Raw genomic sequence first — 23,733 nt, 5'->3', positions numbered from 1 at the left:
TTCCTGTGCTGAGATAATCTTAGAAATATGCCCTTCTGTGTGCTGTGTAATAGCTGTGTCTGACCAGACGGGAACATGGTCGGCACATACTGTAGCAAAAGAGCGTAGGACAGCATGGGATCACGGATGCTGATTTCTGCGAGGTAAAACATTTTCCTGCTTTTTTAAAAACAATGTTTTACCTCACAGAAAAAATGTTTTACCTCACAGAAAAAAAATCAGCTGCGATTCCTCTTTAACATCCTCCCCTGCCCAGGAGGTGTGGTATGTACAGACCATGTCCCTGTATGGTCAGACACAGGCACCCCTTTGTGATGTCAGAGTATTATTGTAATCTATGATCAGATGTAGATTTGAGCTGTAATTTATGCCAATTTCTAGCGATCTCATGACAATGCCGCTGCAATTAGTTAATGGCGCTGTTTTCATTCTGACCTATAACGTCTCGCGATAACTAGAAGGATCTTGTGGTTTGGCTCTGTATGCTGCCAAAGATTATGGCAAGGTCATATGGCATGCCGGACATCTGGGTCAGTGAGGTCATTAGCCATCACTACGCCATTTAATTTTTTTAATTCTTTGTAGTTTCGGACTTTTTTTTTTTTCAATAATTAAAAAAAAAAAAACCCTCAGGTTCCAGGTGCTCTGAAATAGACGATCTGCTTTATTCTATAGCTACAAGGGCAGGAGCATTGCAGGATCACTACAGGGAACCAAATCCAGTCACTGTGTTCATTGCTAGAAGTCCTACTGACGTCCTCACGAGGTCTGAGTGATGGGGGCTGCAGAGAAGACACAAGATGGTCAGACATGGAAGTGTCAGGAAGGATATATACAGAAGGAAATTATAGTCACCTGTCCTACCGTGAATACACCACAGTCCAGCTGTCAATATCACCCCAACGAAGAAGGAGCTGAGGGTGACGCCAACCGCTGCCGCTATTCCGACCCCGTGTACGGTAGATTCTGTAAGAATATTGAGGCTTGCATAATTCAGATTAGGCCGGTTTCACATTTGCGCTTTAGGGCGCAGCGACAGCCTGCGCAAGGCCGCCGCTAAGCCCCGCCCCCTGCCGCGCCTCCGCCGGTAGCTCCGCCTCCGGGCGCATGACGCTGCATGCATCCCCTATCACTGAGGACGCAGGCCGTGCGCAGTATGCGTTTGGCGGCGCCTGCGTCCTTTTGACAGTGCGCCGAGCGCAACCAAATTGCAACAGGTTGCGTTTGGCGCTGGTCGGCGAACCGTCAAAAGGACGCAGACGTCACCAAACGCATACTGCGCACGGCCTGCGTCCTCAGTGATAAAGATAGGGGACGCATGCAGCGTCATGCGCCCAGAGGCGGAGCTACCGGTGGAGGCGCGGCAGGGGCGGGGCTTGGCGGCCGTGCGCAGGCCGTCGCAAATGTGAAACCGGCCTTAGAGGATGCGTTTGACACTCGTGCATCTAAAGGTGTTATCCAGAACTGTAGTAATTTTTCACTGTGGACCTAAGAACTAACAGGTAGATAGTTGCTAAGTACCTGTGCTTGCCACTACAGAACAGATCTCTGCCAAAAAAGAGCAGTCACAGACCGTTCCTGCTGGAGATTTTGCAGCTTCCATTGATGTCTCAAGTCGACAGACCAGCAGCTTCTCTTCCACTCTGTTCTGTTGACGGGGTGTGACTGCCAGCGTCATGCTGATTGATAGCCAGCACCCACTACATAACTGTGGGAAGCCAGCTGTCAATCAGCATGACAGCAGCCATCACGCTGCACCAATATCTGCTCTAATGACGTGGACAAACCCAAGACAAACAAAATGAGCATATAACCTGCTGTAAGTAAAAGCAATAGTACATGTAAATAAGGTACATAATAGACACAGTTTTTTTATAAAAAAAAAAAAATACAAACGCCATCCCACCAGCGTCAAGGTGTACCACAATCGGGATGGTCCTAACCTCTACTATTAAAACCAGGTAAGTGTGTGGCCTCCCTTTCTGTGAGCCTGCCATTACGTTTTATAGCTTCTTATTTGTTGGGTCTCCATATTCGGAACCCGGTCCTGCTGAGCCCTTATTCACATCGACGTCATTTTGACACATGGTAAGGTTTTAATACTAGAGGTTAGGTCCGTTCAAATTGTGGCGCACCTTGACGCTGGTGGGATGGTTTTTACGGGGTTTTTGGTGGGTTTTTTTTTTTTTATTCAAAAACTGTGCTTACCAAGTACCCAATATTGTTCACATGCACTATTACTTTCTCTTACTTACAGCAAGGTATATGTTCACTTTGTTTCTGTCTTGGGTTTTGTCTAGTTTTGTTTAATGGCCAATGTGAACATGCTCCTATTTTGTATGCATAACAACTTATATTTCTGGTCATTTTTTTTCGGTTCTGTTGACGTTGAAGCAGCTGAATCACCGACAGGAAAAGTCAGTGACCGCTCCAAGCTGGGGCCCGCTAGAAAAGGCAGGTAGATAATAACTAACTGCCTGTATGTTTATTGTCTCATAGTAAAAAAAAAATAATTTAGTCCCAGATAAACCATTTGATTTAGTTTTATGAACTCCGTCAGACCTCAGTTTTTCACATATATGGTTTTGACAGATTATCCACTAATCAAATATCTGTTTTTAGGCTACGGTTAGGCGGCTGAATATTCTCTCATTTAAAGAAAAAAAAAAACAGTACGATTATCCAAATGACATTCATCTCAAATCCTGTCAGACTTTGAGCCAAGTGTCAGCATTGTGTGATCCGATCCTCTCGGATCAGAGAAACATAGCACAGGTGAGAAGATGGAGAGCAAAATCTTTCCATCTTCTGCATTGTGTCGGGGCACTATAATTGGACTGCACTCAGATGTCATCCGAGTGTAGTCCGATGATTTACTATGCACCCATAGACTAGAATGGACAAGTCTTGTCACACGCTATGATTTTTTTTTTTTCTGATGCTTAATCGGTATGAGAAAAAAAAACAATGATAGGCACTGCCCCATAGTATAACATTGGTCCGAGTAAAACACTGGATAGCACTTGTCTGATTAATACGGGGTGTGAACAAGCCCTTAATCAAATTTGCAGACCAAATCATCCACGCAAGTGTACGAGCTCATAAAAAACGGACAGCACTCATGAGTCATGCCAATCGTGTATACTATTAATGCCATCCTTTTTTTTTTAACTGTTCATTGGGTAAGAGAATCCTGGATTTTTTTTTTTTTTTTTTCATTCAAGAAAAACAGATGTCGTATTGAGGGTAAGACCAAAAATGGATGAAAATTGGATCCAGTGCACTGCTGAAAAATCTTTTTTTTCTCATATGCAAAAATACTGACAGGTAAATGAAGCAATACTGTGAAATGGGTTTTAAAGGAACACTCCAGGCAAAATAAGATATGGTGGGTGGTGATGGACGTATGAGATTCCGATGTCTTCCCCAAGTCTGCTTTAGACTCTGCACTAAGAGTAAATTTGTGCATCATCTATATAGAGTCATTCGCCATTTTTCATTTGCGCACACATAAAATTTTTGCTGCCTGCAGCCACCACTAGAGGGAGCTCACTGCATATAGATTTCTTTTGTAACTCAAGGTTTTTCTAACAGCAAGTTATGCCACATCTCTAAAATACGTCTTAAAGAGAAGATGTCAGAAACTGTCTCCCGTTTACAAAATTATTTATATGACTGTTTAGCCCTTAAGAAATGTAAGCCAGTCGATCTATTTATGGCCTCAAAGTTCTTATCCATCAGCTAAAAAAAAAATATTGCAAGTTGTGTCTGTATGTGCATTGGGGTGTGACGGTGCACTTACAGCTTCTCAGCCTCGCACTGTACAGGTTGGGCCATTTATATGGATACACCTAAATAAAATGGGAATGGTTGGTGATATCAACTTCCTGTTTGTGGCACAGTAGTATAAGGGGGGGGACTTTTCAAGATGGGTGGTGCCCATGGTGGCCATTTTTAAGTCGGCCATTTTGGATCCAACTTTTTTTTAATGGAAAGAGGGTCACGTGTTGTGAGCTCATTTTCGGGTTTGCCTCTGGCTTCTGGTGAGGGTTATGGAGCTGGCTGTGCTGACAGAGGAGTAGTGAGTTCTCTATCTGGACTCCCTCTGTTGGTGAAGGGAGGTAATGAAGCTAATCTAAATGGCAGAGACCGGCCACCTGAGGAAGAGGACTGTGATTGGACATCAGGAAGTTCTGATTGGATTTAAGGCAGCCGACTCCCTAGTTTCTTGCTGGTGATTTCTCCTGACTGTGGCTTCTGGTTTCCAGTTTGGTTCCTGCCTTCTTAAAGCTAAGATTTCTCTGCTATTGTTCATATGAGTTTTTGTCTGGTTTACTTAGTTTTTGTGTTCAGCCAGCCCTGGCTGGGACTGGGCTGAATTGCCATTTTGTCTCTGATCAGTTGATCTCTTTTGCTCTGTCTTCAGAATATACCTGAGTGCTGATATAGGGAATTGAAGTCTAGCGACTTCAGGGCCTTTTTCTATCAGACGTGTTGGACATTTTTTGGCAGGGTTTTTTGCGTGATTGCAAACAGCAGCTTTTCTTTCCTGTCCTTTCTAGTTCGTGAGGGCCCCATCATTTGCTCAGCCTATCTTTCTATCTGTGTTTGTGTTTTCATCTTGTTTCACCGACAATACATGTTGGGGGCTGTCTATTGCTTTGGGGTCTGCTCTGGGGGGGCAGTTTAGATTTTCCCTTTCTTTAGGCTTATTTAGTTCTCCGGCCGTGACGAGGCGTCTAGGACCACCGTAGGCACGCTCCACGGCTACTGCTAGTTGTGTGGATAGGATCAGTGGTCTGCAATCCGCTAGTTACCAACCTCTCCGGTTTTCTGGGCTTAGCTTGCTTTTTGTTTTTTCCTCCTCGGTGACTCATTCATAACAGTCACGTGAGGCATCAAACTTGCTGAGAATTTCACAAGAAATACAACGGTGTGCTTGGTTAACATAACTTTATTATTTCATGAGTTATTTACAAGTTTCTCTTTGTTTACAGCCATTGACATGTCGCATAGGTTAACACGTGAGGAGCGGGTAGAAATTGTGTTGATGTCTGGTGAACGCAGTACCCGGGTCATTGCAGCAGATTTCAATGCAAGACGCCCTACGCAAGAAAACTGTCATCATTCCCATGTTATTTAGATGTATCCATATAAATGGCCCACCCAAAAAAGTTTGCCTCATCACTGAACATAATGTTCTGTGTAAACTGAGGGTCCTGTTCCAATTTTTGCTTTGCCCATTCTGCAAATTCAGCGCGCCGATCTGGGTCACCAACCATTCCCATTTTATTTAGGTGTATCCATATAAATGGCCCACACTGTATTTCCTAACTTGCAGCTCCCTCACTTTGTTGATTGACAGGCAGTTTGCACTGGTACGCAACCAACGACCTGTCAATCAACCAGGAGAGGGTGTTACTAGGTAGAAAATAGTGTGAAGCCTAGAAGTTGCAAGTGCATCAATACGCCCCAATGCCCTTTCAGACATAACTTCAAAACAAATTTGCTTTTTGTTTTTGTTTTTTTTTTGTCTTCTGAATATCAAAATTTAAAAATAAAAAAAACCTAGACATTTTGTATCCCGGGTAGGGTAAACGCTGCATTTTCTGCCACTTTTTATCTTCACGTTTTCAGCAACTGTTCGCACCAAAATACACAATAACAATCTTCTCTGATTATTGCGTTTTTTCTGCATATTCTTCTTTAATTGATGCTTTTTTTTGTTTGCAGATTTGAAGCCGCTCTTTTGCATGTTTTTACTACAGAAAAGAATTGATTCTGCTAGGAAAAACACAACTGTTTTTATTTATTTATTTATTTATTTTTTTTACATGCAGTTTGTCGGTTTTCAGGTTCCCATAAAAGTCTAAAGATTAAAAAAAAAAAACCCACAGTTCAACAACGATTTTAGACGAACAGTGGACAGGGGTTTTCATGAAATCACATCCGATTTGCTGCAATGAACTGTCCAAGCCGATTTTAGGCGCAAAAAATACAACAAAGTTGACAAAAAGTAAACTATGGCAAAAAAAAAAAAAAAAAAGGTGGGGGGAAAAAAAAAATGACTGTGGTGCAATAAACACATGGAGTCTGAGGAATGTTTTGTTGTCCACAGATCCCTTGATCAAACTGGCCCTTGACCAACAAAACACTTGCTTTTTTTCCCCTGTATAGACCAATGGGATTCAACAGGGGGCTCGTGGGCCCCTACATGATGCTCGTGGGTCTCTACATGAGGCTTATGGGCCCCTACATGAGGCTCGTGGGCCCCTACATGTGGCTCGTATGCCCCTACATGAGGCTCGTGGGCCCCTACATGTGGCTCGAATGCCCCTACATGAGGCTCGTATGCCCCTACATGAGGCTCGTGGGCCCCTACGTGTGGCTCGTGGGCCCCTACGTGTGGCTCGTATGCCCCTACATGAGGCTCGTGGGTCCCTACATGAGGATCGTGGGTCCCTACATGAGGCTCGCGGGTTCCTACATGAGGCTTGTATGCCCCTACATGTGGCTCGTGGGCACCTACATGAGGCTCGTGGGTCCCTACATGAGGATCGTGGGTCCCTACATGAGGCTCGCGGGTTCCTACATGAGGCTTGTATGCCCCTACATGTGGCTCGTGGGCACCTACATGTGGCTCGTGGGTCCCTACATGAGGATCGTGGGTCCCTACATGAGGCTCGCGGGTTCCTACATGAGGCTTGTATGCCCCTACATGTGGCTTGTGGGCACCTACATGTGGCTCGTGGGCCCCTACATGAGGCTTGTATGCCCCTACATGAGGCTTTTAAGCACTAGTAGCACCAAGGAAATTGTGCTAAATGGCAGGATATACAAGTCCCACCCTCAAACCACTAAGAAATAACCCTAAAACAATCCAAAACGTTTATATTTTTACATATTTGCTTTGCCATCCCTCTTTTGTGATCAGGTTCATTCTCGGACCAGACTACGTCCACTTTTGTCGTCCGTTCTTACCTTGATGATCAGAAACTGGGACTTTCTTATGACCTAAAATAGAGACAAGAACTGAGTGGGCTGCATTTTCAGTTATGCTTTTATTATAAGGGGGCTGTACAGTGAGTGAGGGCGGTAGCCATGGACGAGCTGATGACCCATCACGCGCTGGCATTTTACAGGAAAATCGTGTCCCGGTGTGCGGTCAGGTGTGGAAGGCTTCAGACTCAGTTGTAGGCCTCAGGCCTCCACTTTCTCCATCTTCAAGAACCGCCGCACATAACTCGGGGAACACCCGGTTCATTTCAACAAGCAAAAGTTTACTGGACAGTTCAAGTTCATCGTAACACAACGCTTCTTAGTTCATGTTTCCTTAATACAGTGCATCTTCAGCATCACTATCCGTTCCTCCTGGACTATCCCTATCTTTACTGCTCTGTCAGCCCTAGGTATCTCCTGTCCAGTTCCGCAATACACCCGTGATCCGCTACCCTCTCTTCACGCGGTTCCACGTCCGCTGTGCGCCAGAGGATAAGGCAATATGCGTAGTACCTGTATCGAGTCTTGAGCTCCAACGTTGCAGGAATATCCACAAGGAATCCCAGTAAGGCCTCCCACTGCCCCGAATGATAGATGCTCAACCACTGCAACTTGACCTTGGTTACTGTACTTCCCTATCTTATCTTGCTATCATAAAGCAGTCCCTTTTACTGGGGCTTTCATCTCCCATCATGGGCTAATCCCAAACTTTGTCTGTAGCTGACAGATATACCTTTACAAACATTATGCATGGCATTTGCATACGTTAAACATATTACATTTATACTGCTTACCAAAGTCTCTCTTATTCTATGGTGTCTACCTTGTGTACTCTATATTCCCTATAGCCGTGCTGCACACTAGGCCGAGTATACTAACGATGCTTATCAAACTCTATACATTACAAGATATGTCTAAAACTGCATGACACTATTCACATTATTATGTACTGCACAGCGTGATTCGTGTCTTTAGGGTTAGGAACACAATGCCACAGTCCACCACTATGACATGGGCATTACTGACCTGTGCTGGACTGGACCAGGGGACGGGTGGGAGCAGAAATGGTGACCAGCAGAGGTTGTGTCACTGTGCGTTGGAGCTCAGGCCTCAGGAACAAGGGGGCAGCACCAATACGGGTGCAGGGGTCCTCAGTAGTGTGACACTGAAAGGATGGAGTGAGACAAAGCTGGTGAAGTTAACTTTTAATTAATATTTTGCTATTTTATTTGGGCAATTATGCATTGGTACCAAATATGTACTTTTTTATGCAGTGATACCAATATGTAATTTTTTTTACTTGTTTACATTTTGTTATTTGGGGATTATGGGGGTGATTTAAATTTTGATTTCATTTATTTTTTTTTATTTTTTTTAAGATATTTTAAAGAAAAGTATCCCAAATTTTTCTTTTTTTTTTACATAAACTAATTATATATATATATATATATATACAGTATATATATATAATTAGTTTATGTAAAAAAAAAAAGTGGTCTCAATTAGTAAAATGTAAATAAGTAAAAAAAAATGCCGTATATATTTGATATCGCTGTAATAATAATATCGCTGAAATGGCAAAAAGAATTAGAAATGGCAAAAATAGATTAAACAAAAAATCTAAATCATATGGGCACCAAAATGCTACCAATAAAACTACAGCTTTTCCTGCAAAACAAAAAAACTAATACTAAAGCCAATTTTTTTCATTTTGTTAGCTGCTATTGCCAGCACATCACTTCTCATTAGAGTCAGAAAGAGAGCACACTGTCACTGTGCATAAAAAAGAGCATTGTACAATGACAAGAATCCACTAAGTATACGTCAGAGTTGACAATAGGCGCCTGCTCAGTATAGCACGGAGTAGCTCAGCACCTAAAACGTAGGTCAACTTAGAGATGGGTGGACACCTGGATGTTCAGGTCGGGGGGGTAAAGCCAAACAGTTACAAAAAGTTCGGGTTTAGGTACCAGAACAGTACCCGAACAAGAACCCGGACCCCATTCACTTGAAAAGACGGTGTGAACGCTCAGCTATGATCAAAGGTATAAAGTTTACCTCCAGTCACACTGGTGTCAGCTGATGGGACTACTGATCCCATCATCCGACACCTGCTGCCGCTAATTACAGTGAGCGCAGGAGCAGCGGATGGGAGTATTCATCAGCCGCTCCTGTGCTGTAAATAAATAATTAATAAAAAAAAAAACTAGCATGGGCTCCCCTGTATTTTTGCTAACCAATCAGACAAAACTCACAGCGGGGGGGCTGCCACCCCTCAGCTGTCAGCTTCAGCAAGGCTAGTTATCAAGAACAGAGGAGTCCCCGCTGTTTTTTTAAATTATTTAAATAATTAGAAAAATCACAGTGGAGTCCCCCCATTTTTGACAACCATTCTTGCTAAAGCAGACAGCTGGGGGTTGGTATTCTCAGGCTGGTAAGAACCCATGGATATTGCCCCCTAGCCTAAAAATAGCAGCCGCCCAGAAAAGGCACATCTATTAGATGCACCAATTTTGGCGTTTTGCCCGTCTCTTCCCACTTACCCTGTAGCGGTGGCAAGTGGGGTGATAGTTGGGGAGGTGTTTTCATCTTTGTATTGTCAGGTGACATCAAGCCCACTACTTAGTAATGAAGAGGCGTCTATAAGACACCTATCCATTACTAATCCTATAGTCACATTGTAACCTCAATTACGTCACCACCTGTCACAGCCACTCAGTCACCAGTGGTTCTCAGCCTGACCGGTCGCATCTTGGCACCGTCCAGGTTGAAAACTGTTTATCCCCCAGACATGGATTACAGCTTGGGACAGAACGACGGACAGGTATGGTATTTTGTTGTTTTTTATTTTAGTTTTATTACAGAAGATCGAGGGCTTCGGTGGAATTAGGCAAGGTCGTAAGTATGGTTTAATTAAGATTACTAAAGGAGTCTGTCATTCTTTCAATTAAAGGACTTTTTTCTGGGTGTCTTTGTTTTCTTACAATGTGACTATGGGGTTAGTAATGGGGGGCGTCTTATTGATACCTCTCCATTACTAACCTCGGGGCTTGATGTCACCTGACAAAAAGGTGACATCAACCCCCCCAACTATCACCCACTTGCCACTGTCCCTTACCAGCCTGAGAATAAACTGTAAAGCGAATATGTTGGTGCTATATAAATAAAGATTATTATTATTACCAGCCCCCAGCTGTCTTCTTTAGCAAAGCTGGATGTCAAAAATGAGGGGGATCCCACGTCATTTTTTTAAAATATTTATTTAAATAATTAAAAAAACAGTGTGGGGACCCCTCTATTCTTGATAACTAGCCTTGCTGAATCTGAGGGTTGCAGCCCCCAGCTGTGAGTTTTGTCTGGCTGGTTAGCAAAAATACAGTGGAACGCATGCCGTTTTTTTTGTAATTATTTATTTACAGCGCAGGAGCCGCTGAATACTTCCATCCGCCACTCCTGCTCTCACTGTTATTAGCAGCTGCAGGTGTCGGTTGATGGGATCAATAGTCCCATCAGCTGACAGCAGTGACCAGGAGGTAAGCTTTATACCACTGATCACAGCTGAGCACTCACGCTGTCTCTTGACAGCGTGGGAACAGCGGCTCTTTGAGTGGGGAGATGATTTCACCACCGATTAGAAATGGTGTTTGCCACGCTGTCATGCTCATGACAGTGCAACAAACACCCGGTGTTTGGGCAGCCGAAGCCGAACAGTAATGCCACATACACACATTGAGCATTTGGTTAGTTTTTTACTCCATTATTTGTAAGCCAAAACCAGGAGTGGGTTAGAAATGCAGAAGTGGTGCAAATCCACTCCTGTTTTTGGCTTACAAATACTGGGGTAAAAAACTCAGCAAATACTCTATGTGTGCACATGACCTAACACAGGCTTCCTGGTGAAGTCCGTGTTCGAACAGTAGGTGTTCGGTATGGACGCTGAACTTTCCTGTTCGGGTTCGCCCATCTCTAGCAATGAAGACACTTTGCTTCAGGGAAGGGGCAGCCTCTGCCCTCTATTGAGGTCTCAATTAAGTATCCCAGCATGCAGTGGAAATTCTCAAACAAAGAGGCATCAAAACGGAAAAAGGTTAAAAAAAAAATAAAAAATAGAAAAAAAAAGCAGTTAGATTAGAGAGGGAGCAGTAGGGACTTTTTAATTAAAAATACACTGATGAGCAAAGTTTTGAACTTTTGACTTTCACGCTCCGCATCTCACCATCCACTACTGCTTCGCACATGAGGCACTATCATTTCATAGACCATTATCTTGGCTATCTCTTACATAAATTTGACTTGCAGCTATTTAGGATTTGGTTAGTTATGCAGATTCTTGTTGGTTCATTGCATTGTTACTGTTTTGTTCCTGGTGATGGAGAAATCTTTTTCTTCCTGAATATTACAAAACACAACCTGTTCTCACATTCCCTAATAGCGCAGTGTATTCTGTTTATTCCCAAGCGAAAGGTCACTGGTTCGAGGAGCAACCATGAAGATTTCCCAAGAAAAGAGAAACCGCATCATCCAGCTCATCGATAGCGGTCTATCGGCCAAGAAAATTGGCAAATTGCATTATGTGAGTGCCATGACATTTGGAAGAATACGAAATGAAGTCCGTCCATCCATTCAAAAGCCAAAAGGTGGACATCCAGGCAAAATATCCGAGTCAATAAGTCGGCTCATCACAAGGTCGATCAGTTGTGGCGCGACAAACATCAGTGGAGGAGGCTCGTATGCTTCATAATAGTGAGATCATAGATGTCTATGCAAGCACCGTGAGACTCATGTTACACAATTCTGGTGGCCTGAGAAATGGTGACGATGTAGGGAGTTGGACTGGACGCGGGTACCTGTAGGCCGGGTCCGGAACTGGAAGGGCTGCATCCTCTGTTCCCGGGGTGAAGCCTGAGTTGTGCGGACCTTCCCCTGCTGTTTGAGGGAAGCCTGAGTGAGGAGGACCTTAACGAGGACGGAGAAGGGCGGGGAGCGTCAGGGACATAAAAGAAAAAGTGCGTGAAGCAGGGCAGTCTGGAGCTGGCGGGGAGCAGCAGGCAGAGCGGTGAGCAGCGCGCTCTGCTTCCCCCACCAGAGAGTAGCGGTGTGGCGATGGGCCATATAGAAGGAACCGTGCACACAGAGTAGAGCTGAGCCGGGTGTTGCAGCAGCGAAAGAGAGGAGTGCTCCGTCCGGGGAGCACCAGCCTCACACACACCAGCAACCGCTGTCGCCAACCGCGGGGACCAGAGAGAGACAGGCAGTGTGTGCCCAGTGACCGACATAAAGCCAGGAGCCATATACTTCAGGATCGTGAGTACCGTGCGTGTGCTGCCTGAAAGAGACCGGGAGCGAGACTGTAACCTAAACTGTGCTAGTAAATCTCGGCCCCAGACACTTATGACTTGACTTGACCATTGTGTACTTGCAGAGACACTTTCGAATCAGATTTCGGTAGAGACATGCTTGAATCTGATCGAGAGCATGCCCAGCATGGGCCTGCCATATTGAAAGCATGCAGTGACGTGATGAGAATCTGCATAACTAATGACATGCTAAATAGTTGCTAGTCAAATTTATGTATGAGATAGCCAGTAGTGGATGGTGAGATACAGAGCCTGAAAGTCAAAAGTTCAAAGCATTGTGACCCTTTTGCTCTTTAGTGTATGTTAGAAAGGAGATTGCATTATAATTAAATGAAATAGACATTTAGGATTAAAACCAATGTTAGTTTCGGGTCATCCCTATAAGTATCTTCAAGCACATCTACAAAACTAGAAGGGATCCTGTAGACTCACTCACCTCTGGAATATTTCGGGATCCCGCACGACCTCTGCACGATGCCTCCCTATAGCACAAATGGACCCTGCAGTGCAGGAATTGTATAGAGTTGTTGTAGAAAGGGGCGAGTTGAAAGCCGAAGGCCTTCGTCATTAAGGCGCTGGTGCAAGGCAGGGGTGGGACCATTGTTAAGGACACACCCACATCAGCTGGGCAGCCGTTCACGACAAGCAAGGTATGGGAATAGTTATTAGCATCTGAAGATGGAGACAGAGCACACAGAGCCAAAGATAGACCGAGAGATGGCGGAGCAGCGGAGAGAGACACCTACGAGTAAGTAATGGAGGAAATATTTAATATTACAGAAGATGGATTTATTATTAATCTTAAAGGGGTTGCCTCGACATAGCGCTTCAGGAGCACACTACTCCCCTGGCTTCCTGCTTGCTGGGGGCTGGTGCGCTCCTGATGATTGACAGTTTAGAACAGCGGCCAGGTCAGAGTCAGTTTGCCTCGGCAGAATTGGAGGCGAACAGGGTCACTGATCAGCACTTACAAGCTCCGTAGCAAAAAGCTTGGAAGTGCTGCACTGGACACCATTGATAGATGGCAGAGGTGGCGGGTAACCTAGGCAATGAGAAGCAAGCTATACAATTAAACATCCATCCGTCCTTGAGAACGGAGACTGTTATTAATAAGCGGTAAATTGCAAAGTTCGTTCGTTTTTAATTTTAACCGTTGATGCTGTTGAGAAAATCCCCTTAAAAGAAGCTGTACACACTGCAAACTCTCCTAATCCAAAACTTGAGTTACAGATATAGAATTTCATCTCTACCATCAGTTATACACATTGGCCATGTTTTTTCTTTCTTTTTTTTTTTTTTTTAAACAACCCACTTTTTTCATGCAATTTTGAATGGTTGCCCCGAAAGAGGCTTCACTATATATAAATGAGCTCCCCCTAGTGGTGGCGACAGTCAGACAGAATTTCATTATATAATACTGTGGCTGGGTGAGGGGAACAAAAAAGAGAATGTGGAGCTCCATGGCAGAAACATAAATCTTTGTCTTCGGCAAAGATATGGAATCCAATTAATCAGCAGAGTTTGGGATATGAAATCAAAATATTTTTCATACTTACACTTTAACAATCCATTATATCACAAGAAAATGCCAAGTGCATCACAGCATCATACATTTTAAAAAATGATGGGGTGCACAGATATAAAAGTGCAAATTTATCATTTAAGCTCAGATGTCTTCATCATCTTCACTCCAATATCCCTATGACAACACTTCTTGCACTGTGTTTTGATGTTTCTGTTTTACTATGGGGAATTTTGATATAAGAGATCATACGAGTGACCTGACCTCAATTTGTAACTTGCTTCCTACTTTCATGCTGCACATGATGCCATGTTCACACTGCTTGTCTGGACCCCGGACCACCAACTGGACAACCACAGAGTCCAGAACGTTGTCCTCTGATGTACACGGGACCTAGAGTGATGGATAACAAAAAAATGCTCAATATACAAATTGATGAAAATTAATTTAATTATGAAATTATGATGCAAAGGATTTGGACCTAATTACAGTAAAATTTTAAAAAATGGCATTATTCTGACGCTGTTTATAGAGGGGTGGTGGTACTCTGCCCCAAAAAACCTACCAAAAATACAGTAAAAATCCATTAGATATAAATCCAACAAATATTAGTCCCATGCCAATATATTATAAAATAAATCTATTAATCAGGCAAATTGGGGGTTTGGTCAGTCTGATTCATAGTGTAAGTTTTTAAAGGAAGGGTAGGAATGTCAATGGAATATCACAGACCTACTTTATCAATCAAAAAGCTGGATTTTTCTTCTCACAGACGCGCAGCACTCTTAATGGTTACAGTCCACTGAAAGTGGCACAATACGTTTGGTGGTTATTGCTTAAAGCTGAAATACCTCAACTGAAGAAGCTTTGGGCAGGGGTGGACACAGACGTGTGCAGCCACATAAGATCCCAAGTGGTAAGGGACCATATCCACCTCAAAGTAGGAGGACATTTGCATTACGATGAATTAGTGGACTGCAAATGGCCCATAAATTGTTATTGCACAAGGGCCTTCTGTCTGGGTCCGTTCCTGTCTCAACGTGGCTCAAAAGACCAAGAGGTGTGCCACGAATTCCCCAAAGGTCAGCTTGTATCCAAACTTTGTTTCTGCCCATAACAACTGTGACAGTATGGGTCTCTGTAAGACGTCCCTCCGCACAGTCTGCCCTCCCTAGGTGATTCTTTTGGGGTTGCTATTAGTCAAGGTCTGACCAGTGGCTAAATAAATATACTGAGCTGCTAGACCACTACTTTTTGCAGAATGTACTTTGCCATTTCCGGCAGTCCTATAAACAATGAATGGAGTGGAGGTCCAGTGCACACTGTGTCCTCAGCGAAAGGGCTGGACAAGTTAGAAAGTCAGAGTGTGGGTCACGTGGTACAGCAGAGGACCAAGATGTCCTAAGAATGAGCCTCGAATGAATGAAGCACAGCTTCCACTGGCCAGTGTTGACACCTTCGGGTCTTGGTCTTGCTCTGCCCCCGTCTATCTGAGGTCTGCTGACACATAGGTGAACTACAATACTTGGGGACATCCTGCAATACAGCAACATGGTAAATACTTCTTAGCAACACGTTTTTACACCAATAAAAACAAGTTACCCAAGGCACTACCCTAATGACACTCCTAGGAAAAGGTGGATACTCTACGCTACCAATGTGTTGGCTTATCCTCCAATTATTAAGTTGCATTGTCCATTTGCTCCTCTTAAAACCCAGAACATGCACTCAGTCTGGGTAGATATCATCAGGTCTTGCCCCCTCGGCCTCTGAGCAGCCAATCCTCACTATCTACCGATTGTCCCTCAGGGCTGGCCCATCCTCGGTCCATAACTTCGGCCACAGGATGCATGAGGCAGAGCTCTGTCACTTACTTCTCGCTCTTTCAAGATGGTGTCCATTTTGCCATTTGGATAACGGCATGTGACTGGGATGGGAGCTGGAGATGGAGTCTGTGAAAGATGATTTGAGCGGAAAGCTCTGGAAACTTCAAGATTTAGCCAAGGCGGAGGACCTAAAATAGAGAAGACCAAGTGATATTCATGTACCTTGTCAATTATATTAAGTACTAGCTGAAGAGCCCGGCGTTGCCCGGGCATAGTAACTAACTGTGGTTAGTTATAAGAAATTATAATTATCCTCCATCCCATAGTCCCGTGCCCATATACTCATCATACAATCATACATATCCACGATCCCATAGGCCCGTGCCCATATACCCATCATACATATCCACGATCCCATAGGCCCGTGCCCATATACCCATCATACATATCCACGATCCCATAGTCCCGTGCCCATATACCCATCATACATATCCTCCATCCCATAGTCGAGTGCCCATATACCCATCACACATCCTCCATCCCATAGTCGAGTGCCCATATACCCATCACACATCCTCCATCCCATAGTCCCATGCCCATATACCCATCACACATCCCCTCTTTGGTCTGCAGTGCCAGAACGTCTGATGGTATATATACTAAACATATTAATTAATTTTGGTTTACAAGTCTGAGGCATATGTCAGGAAATACTCCTAATGCATACCTCCAATGCAGAGCTCTGATGTAATTTTCACAGAGCAGAAAGGTAGTACTAACTGTGCCAATAATATTCAATGTAAAAGGCATGAAGGCAGCACCTTCTGTGCCTACATCATTTACTTGGAGAAGAGTGATGATGTTGTATCTGTGCCTAAGTCATTGCAGGGAGAGACAGTAATCCAATATGTTCTGTGTTTACATCATTTAAAGGGAAAGAGAAGTGGTGCAGTACTATCTGTGCCAATAATATTCAATGTAAAAGGCACAAACGCAGTACTTTATGTGCCTACATTATTTACAGGGAGAGACAGTGATATTGGACTGTCACCTTGGAAAATGCCATTTTCCTGTAGCTATAAAGGTAATCTGCTTTACAATGCTGCCCAACCGCCTAACTGAAAGTTCAGCTACAGGGAGAAAATGAACATATTTCCTCCTGGAAGCTGCTAGCTTTCAGTCACCGCTCACTACACTATGAGTTGCGGCTGTAAACATGCCCCGAAACTTTGACAGTTTACTCTGCACAGATGCATGGAAGATCAAGCTGTCAGTGACTGAATGGCATCTGTATAGAGTAGTTGCAGAGATTACCTAGCAAACAGGCTTACTACTACCTGAGCTTTAGTAACTCAACTAATGGCAAACTAACTATACAGGGTACAATAAATCCAATACAGGATAACATAAATGTAGAGTGTCTTGAAAAAGTATTAACGGCTTGTGAACGTTTCCACATTTTTTCACGTGTCACTCAAAACCTTAAATGTGTTTTTATTGGGATTTTATGTGAACACCAACACAAAGTAGTAAGTAATTGTGAAGTGTAAAGGAAATGATACAAGGTTTTCTAACTATTTAAAAAAAAAAAAATCTGATAATTGTGACTTGCATTTGTATTCAACCCCCTATAGAAGGGCCGGCTCCAGGTTTTTGTGGGCCCCTTTAAATATTGTGGACACGGCAAAGATCTCTATACAGTATTATGGGCACCATATATTGCTCAATACAGAATAATCGGTCCCATTTAATGTTCCATAACGTATAATGGGTCCCATATAATTCTACATATAGTATAATTGGCCCCATTTCATGCTCCGTACAGTATAATGGGACCCATATATTGTGCTACACACAATATAATGGGCATCATATAATGTTCCATACAGTATAACAGGCCCCAATATAATGATCCATACATAACTGAAAAAGCACTGCTCGACATCTCCTATCATTGTTTTCAACTATATCAGTATCCAGGATGCCGGAACAGTCAAAAGTACAATGCGGGGTGTGGGGGAATAACATGGTGCTGACACTGACACCAGTCACCCCCTTCCCCTAACTCACAGGACCCGTCAAGTACCGATGTCCCCAATGGCAAGTGGCCCAACACCCTTTGATCAGGGCCCTGGCACTTACCCTGATGCGCTAGGTGTTGATGCTGGCTCTGACCTGTAGTCTGATACCCCTAAATAAAATTCCGAGTGACCAATTTGCCCTTCACAAGTCACAATTAGTAAATTGAGACCACGTGCATGTAATTTATTCTTAGTATAATTACAGATGTTCTGTGAAGGCCTCAGTAGTGTGTTTGAGAATATTAGAGGTCAAAGAGCATCATGAAAACCAAGGAACACACCAGACAGGTCAGGGATAAAGTTCAGTAAAGCAGGTTTAGGCTATTTAAAAAATAGCCAAAGCTCTGAACATCTCACGGAGCACTGTTTAATTATTCATGCAAAAATGGAAGGCGTATTGCACAATTGCAAACCTACCAAGACATGGCCATCCACCGGCACACACATCCCAAGCAAGGAGAGCACTAAATAGAGAAGCAGTCAAGCCAATCTGGAGGAGCTGCAGAGATCTACAGCTCAGGTGGCAGAATCTGTCCACAGGACAAACTATTAGCCATACCCGCCACATGCCTGGCCTTTATGGAAAATTTGCAAGAAGAAAGCAATTTTTTTTTAAATCAAGTCATAAGAAGTCCTGTGTACAGTTTGCAAACCCATGTAGGAGACACAGCGAGCATGTGGAAGAACATGCTATGGTCAGCTGAGATCAAAGTAGAAATTTTTGGGCTAAATGCAAAATGCTATGTGTGGAAGAAAACTAACAATGTTTAAAAAAAGAGAAAAAAGAAGTATGCAAGAAAAGGGATCATCATCAAATATTAGATAAATATTTATCTAACACGTAACCAAAGGACATGCACATAAAACCAAGTAAAAAGTTATACATTTGAAAAGGACAAATACATTTGATAAGACTTAAGTCCTCCCTAAATGCCAAATTTAAGAGAAAGCCTACCGATAAACCTGTGTGACTGAATGTAATGCAGTGCTGGTGTGTGGCAAAAAAATACAGAGCGACAAAAGACCAAAAGTGAATAGACAGGGTGATCCCTTTTCATCTAGTGGTGCCCTCCATTTATGTTGGAAAACTAGCAATGCACCTCACCCTGAAAACACCATCCCCACCATAATACAAGGTGGTGGCAGCATCATGCTGTGGGGATGCTTTTCTTCAGCAGGGACAGGGAAGCTGGTCATAGTTGATGTGAAGGTGGAAGGAGCTAAATATGGGGCAATCCTGGAGGAAAACCTGTTAGAGGCTGCAAAAGACTTGAGACTGGGGCGTAGGTTCACCTTCCAGCAGGACACCAACCCTTAACATACTGCCAGAGCTACAAGACCAAAGCTCTAAGTTTAGGCCAAAGAATATTCATGTGTGTGAATGGTCCAGTCACAGTCCAGACCTAAATCCCATTCAGAATCTGTGGCAAGACTTGTAAATTGCTGATCTCAGACGCCTCCATCCAATCTCACTGAGCTAAAGCAAGTGTGCAAAGAAGAAGGGGCAGAAATATCACCTTTAGATGTGCAAAGCTGGTAGAGACAGACCCCAATAGACTGCAGCAGTAATTGCAGTGAAAGATGTTCCTACAAAGTATTGACTCAGAAGGGATTGAATACATAAGCATGTCACAATTTTCAGATGTATATTTTTAAAATATTTAAAACCCATGCATTATTTCCTTTACACTTCACAAATACTTGCTACTTTGCATTGGTATATCACATAAAATCTCAATTAAATTCATTTAATTTTGTGGATGTAACGTGAAAAAATGTGGAAAAGTTCACATGGTATGAATAGTTTTTCAAGGAACTCTATTCATCACATAGGATATACTGAGACTCTGCTGTATGCAACACATAAGATACACTGAGACTAGTGTATATCCATCCGCCAACTCCTGGACAGTCTGTGGTGCAACGTGATGTTGTTGGATGGAGCGAGACATGATGTCCCAGATGTGCTCAATCGGATTCAGGTCTGGGGAACGGGCGGGCCAGTCCATAGCTTCAATGCCTTCATCTTGCAGGAACTGCTGACACACTCCAGCCACATGAGGTCTGGCATTGTCCTGCATTAGGAGGAACCCGGGGCCAACTGCACCAGCATATGATCTCACAAGGGGTCTGAGGATCTCATCTCGGTACCTAATGGCAGTCAGGCTACCTCTGGCGAGCACATGGAGGGCTGTGCGGCCGTCCAAAGAAATGCCACCCCACAACATTACTGACCCACTGCCAAACCGGTCATGCTGAAGGATGTTGCAGGCAGCAGATCGCTCTCCACGGCATCTCCAGACTCTGTCACGTGCTCCATGTGAACCTGCATTCATCTGTGAAGAGCACAGGGCGCCAGTGGCGAATTTCCCAATCCTGGTGTTCTGTGGCAAATGCCAAGCGTCCTGCACGGCATATGTGTCCACCGGATTCAATGATAAGATTGATATGTCTATTTTTTTTATAGTTCCCCTGTTATGCTCTTTTTGTTTTTATATCAAGTCTTTTATTTTGCACATATATATAATTTGAATGTAATCTTGTTAGTTATATGTATTTAATTGTTGTTTCACTCAGGGTTTTTGGGGGAGGAGTGTACCTATGCTCAGGTATTTCTTCCTTCTGTCATTTCCTTTGACCTGTTGACCCGTAGAAGCGCAACAGCGCGAAACGGCCGTCGTCACCTGCATACTCCTTTCCCTCGTTCTCCCGCCGAAGATGTTTTAACCGTCATGAAATAACGTTTCAATTTTGAAGATTGGTGAGTGCCACCTTCTTTCTTTGTACCAGGACATATATATTCTTTGCTACACTCTCAGACAGGAAGATACACAGACCCTGTCATATCACCAGCAGCTCTCCTCTTCTTATCCAAGTTATCAGTGGAGTGCCAGTGCCATTTTTTTCATAATCCCGTATTAGTTTATTTACTACATACAGGCTGCAGTATATACAGGTACTATATACAGGGTGCAGTATATACAGGTACTATATACAGGGTGCAGTATACACTGTGTATACTGAACCCTGTGTATACTGCACTATGTTCTCCTTCAATAGAAGTCTTCAAACAGAGGCTGGACAGACATCTGTCTGGGATGATTTAGCGAATCCTGCTTTGAGCAGGGGGTTGGACCAGATGGCCCAGGAGGTCCCTTCCAACTCTACCATTCTATGATTCTATGATTGTATGTATATACTACCTGTGTATAACACACACGCACAATATACTGTACACGGCGAAAACACCAAAAAAAAAAAAAAGAAGAGTATAAGTACCATAAACAAATATTTTATTAAACACATGTATAATGCCCAACTCAGGTTCTACCACATGTCCATAAATATAACGAGGCTGAAGTTGGTTTCTTATTCGTCAGTCTCTTATTCGACAATTTTTTCCTTTCTGTTTTTTACATGTTTAACAACAAAAAATAAGCATCACAATAATAACATACAATGCAGCGAGGTGCCCTGATGTGAATACACAAAAACAGCTACAAAAATTATAAAACTGGCACAAAATAGGCATCAAAGTGGGCACCGAAGGGCATTAATGAAAGGGTTAAATGACCTTTGGGCCACTGATCTCACACTGCAGACATATAGAACAGGGTCCCACATCAAAACCAGGTCTTTCCAGCCTGGCCCAAATGGGTTCTGGGCATCAGAACTGGCATCAAAGTGGGCAGTCAATTTTATCCATTTGAATAAGTAACTGGTGTTTTTAAGGGGTTAAATGATTTTGTTCCACTGATCTCACACTAAGAATACACGGATAGTGATGCCCTGCATCAAACCCAGGACCCTCCAGCCTAGACAAATGAGTTCTGGGCATCAGAGTGGGCAAACAGCCCATTTTCACAGATTTGAATAAGTCATTTAACCCCTTAAAAACATCACTCATTCAAATCTGTGAAAATGGGCTGTTTGTCCACTTTGATGCCAAATCTGATGCCCAGAACCCATTTGGGCCAGGCTGGAGAGACCTGGTTTTGATGTGGGGCTCCCTGTTCTATATGCCTGCAGTGTGATATCAGTGGCCCAATGTCATTTAACCCTTTCATTATTGCCCTTCGGTGCCCACTTTGATGCCCATTTTTGTGCCAGTTATATAATTTTGTGGCTGTTTTCTAGTGTATTCCCATCAGGGCTCCTCGCTGCATTGTATGTTATTATTGTGATGTTTATTTTTTGTTGTTAAAACTGTAAAAAAAAAAATTGCAGTATAAGAAACTGACGAATAAGAAACCAACTTCAGCCCCGTATAAATATATGACTAACATAATAAATTACTGCCAATAAAAGCGCATACAGTGCAAAAAAGCTGCCGTTCAAAGCGTGCAAAAAGTAGCAGTAAAAATCAATGAGATTAACTTACATTAGCGAGGACAGGGGTGTAGTGATTATGGTGCTCCCACAGTGACCGCCCCAAGTTCTAACTTAACTCGCTCTCACTCGTGGAGTGGCACACTCTAATGGCGGCCAGACCGCCAGCCTCTCGCGTGCTGTTGCCTGTCCTCACAGCGCTCAGCCTCAGCTCCGGAGGGTTCAGAGGCGTGCTTACGTAGCACGCTGTACATGACACGCCTCGGAACCCTGTCTGAACCCCAGCTGGCTCATCCAATCCCGGGTGCCATAGCAACACGGTCTCAGCCTGCAGTGAGTCCTGCCACCTGGCTGTCAGGTGTGTGAGGCCGTCCGCTCACCCGAACTGCCGCAGCCAGGTCTTTATAGTACATGCTTCGGGGCAGGCGGACGTCCCTGAACTGTGTTGATATTTAACCGGCCCGGGGGGCAAATGGCTCTCTGCCACCCGGCCCAGCCCACCCCTGTATATATCAATCATTTGCAAAGATAGAAAATGTAGGCGATCTGTACCTATATTATTTACAGGAAAAAGAGACAGGGAAGCAGAACTAAGTTTGGTACCAACCACAAGAGGTACAGATATAGCAATGCTGAATTTGCTATGTAAAGGGGTTGCCTATTACTTTTCTGGCACTTGGGAGGAACTAGGCTAAAATATGATGTGATATAAAACACATGTGACATGTACAAAAGTGAACAAGTCGGTAGGACAGTGTTCACACCACCCAAAGACTGAAACACAGAAAAAACACAGTATAACAAACGTGCAAAAATACTCGGTTGTAAAAAATATATATAACAGTAAACAGCAAGTCCTAGTAAAAAGATAACAAAAACAGGGTATTTAGTTGATGTGTTTTTTTGCAAAAAATGTATACTAAGCCGCTCCACCAACGTCACGGTATACCCATCTCGGAGCAGTCCTATCTAATGTATTTAAAACCTGATCATGTGAACAGTACCTATATGAGCAGGATTCAGAAAGGGGCTGCCTGATATGGGCACGCTGTGTAAGACGGCTCTTTATGTGCATGTCTCACAAGAGAGGGGTGGGAATCTCCCAAACCTTGCATAAGCAAGAAACTAATAGATTAAAAATGATGAACTTAGCCTAATGCCATTTAGTAGTCCAACACTCTCCTTGAGGAATTTTAATTAGCCGCTGTTATATTCCGTTCTGCTACATCTGTATCCACACACATATATTGCAATAAATAAAAACATACCTTTTGCCAACCCGACACACAAGAACATGATGAGGAGAAAATGCATCGGTGCTGCTCCTCTGGAAGGAAAAATATTTCTCTGGGAAAAAAAACAAAAAACACAAAAAAACCAACAGAATCTTGAAGAAGTTTAAATGTTGACGATTGGAAATAGACTCTTGAATCTTTTTGATATCACATCTTTCCAGGTCTCTGGTTAAATATATCTTCTGATATGTAAAAAGCACAGTCTTTAATTCGGGACTCTTACCGATTTCCAGGAGTCTCTATAAAGTGCCCCAACTCCTTTGGTACTCCTCAGAGATTTCTGTTACTGAAATGAACAATGGTGTCTATTTCAACAGATCTTTG

At 43.4% G+C, this 23,733-nt stretch overlaps 1 protein-coding gene across 2 annotated transcripts; it reads right to left on the bottom strand.

The window, feature by feature from the left end:
• Positions 1-644: 644 nt before the first annotated feature.
• TGFBR3L (transforming growth factor beta receptor 3 like) lies at positions 645-23,486 on the bottom strand. 2 transcript variants are annotated; one of them, XM_073588753.1, is made up of 8 exons: positions 23,383-23,486; positions 15,753-15,892; positions 14,143-14,271; positions 12,793-13,098; positions 8,026-8,164; positions 6,982-7,014; positions 856-966; positions 645-782 (listed from the first exon to the last, which is right to left on the bottom strand). In XM_073588753.1, the coding sequence occupies exons 1-8, from the start codon at positions 23,426-23,428 to the stop codon at positions 760-762; spliced, it is 927 nt and encodes a 308-aa protein (XP_073444854.1). In that variant the 5' UTR covers positions 23,429-23,486; the 3' UTR covers positions 645-759. The 2 variants fall into 2 exon arrangements, with proteins under 2 accessions (XP_073444854.1, XP_073444855.1); XM_073588754.1 differs by lacking the exon at positions 23,383-23,486 and adding an exon at positions 22,167-22,318.
• Positions 23,487-23,733: the final 247 nt, after the last annotated feature.

Source organism: Dendrobates tinctorius, unplaced genomic scaffold (genome assembly GCF_039654945.1).
Source record: "Dendrobates tinctorius isolate UK_male_01 unplaced genomic scaffold, ASM3965494v1 ptg000104l, whole genome shotgun sequence".
NCBI classification, from domain to species: Eukaryota; Metazoa; Chordata; class Amphibia; order Anura; family Dendrobatidae; genus Dendrobates; species Dendrobates tinctorius.
This window is presented reverse-complemented; position numbering and strand designations above follow the sequence as displayed.

Excerpts from the sequence above, each read along its gene's own strand:
- TGFBR3L (XM_073588753.1), bottom strand. The coding sequence starts at position 23,428 with ATGCATTTTCTCCTCATCATGTTCTTGTGTGTCGGGTTGGCAAAAG. Across the intron at positions 8,165-12,792 it reads GATCCCGAAATATTCCAGAG|TGTCACACTACTGAGGACCC; the intron begins GTGAGTGAGTCT and ends CCATCCTTTCAG. Across the intron at positions 967-6,981 it reads CCCAGTTTCTGATCATCAAG|AATCTACCGTACACGGGGTC; the intron begins GTAAGAACGGAC and ends ATATTCTTACAG.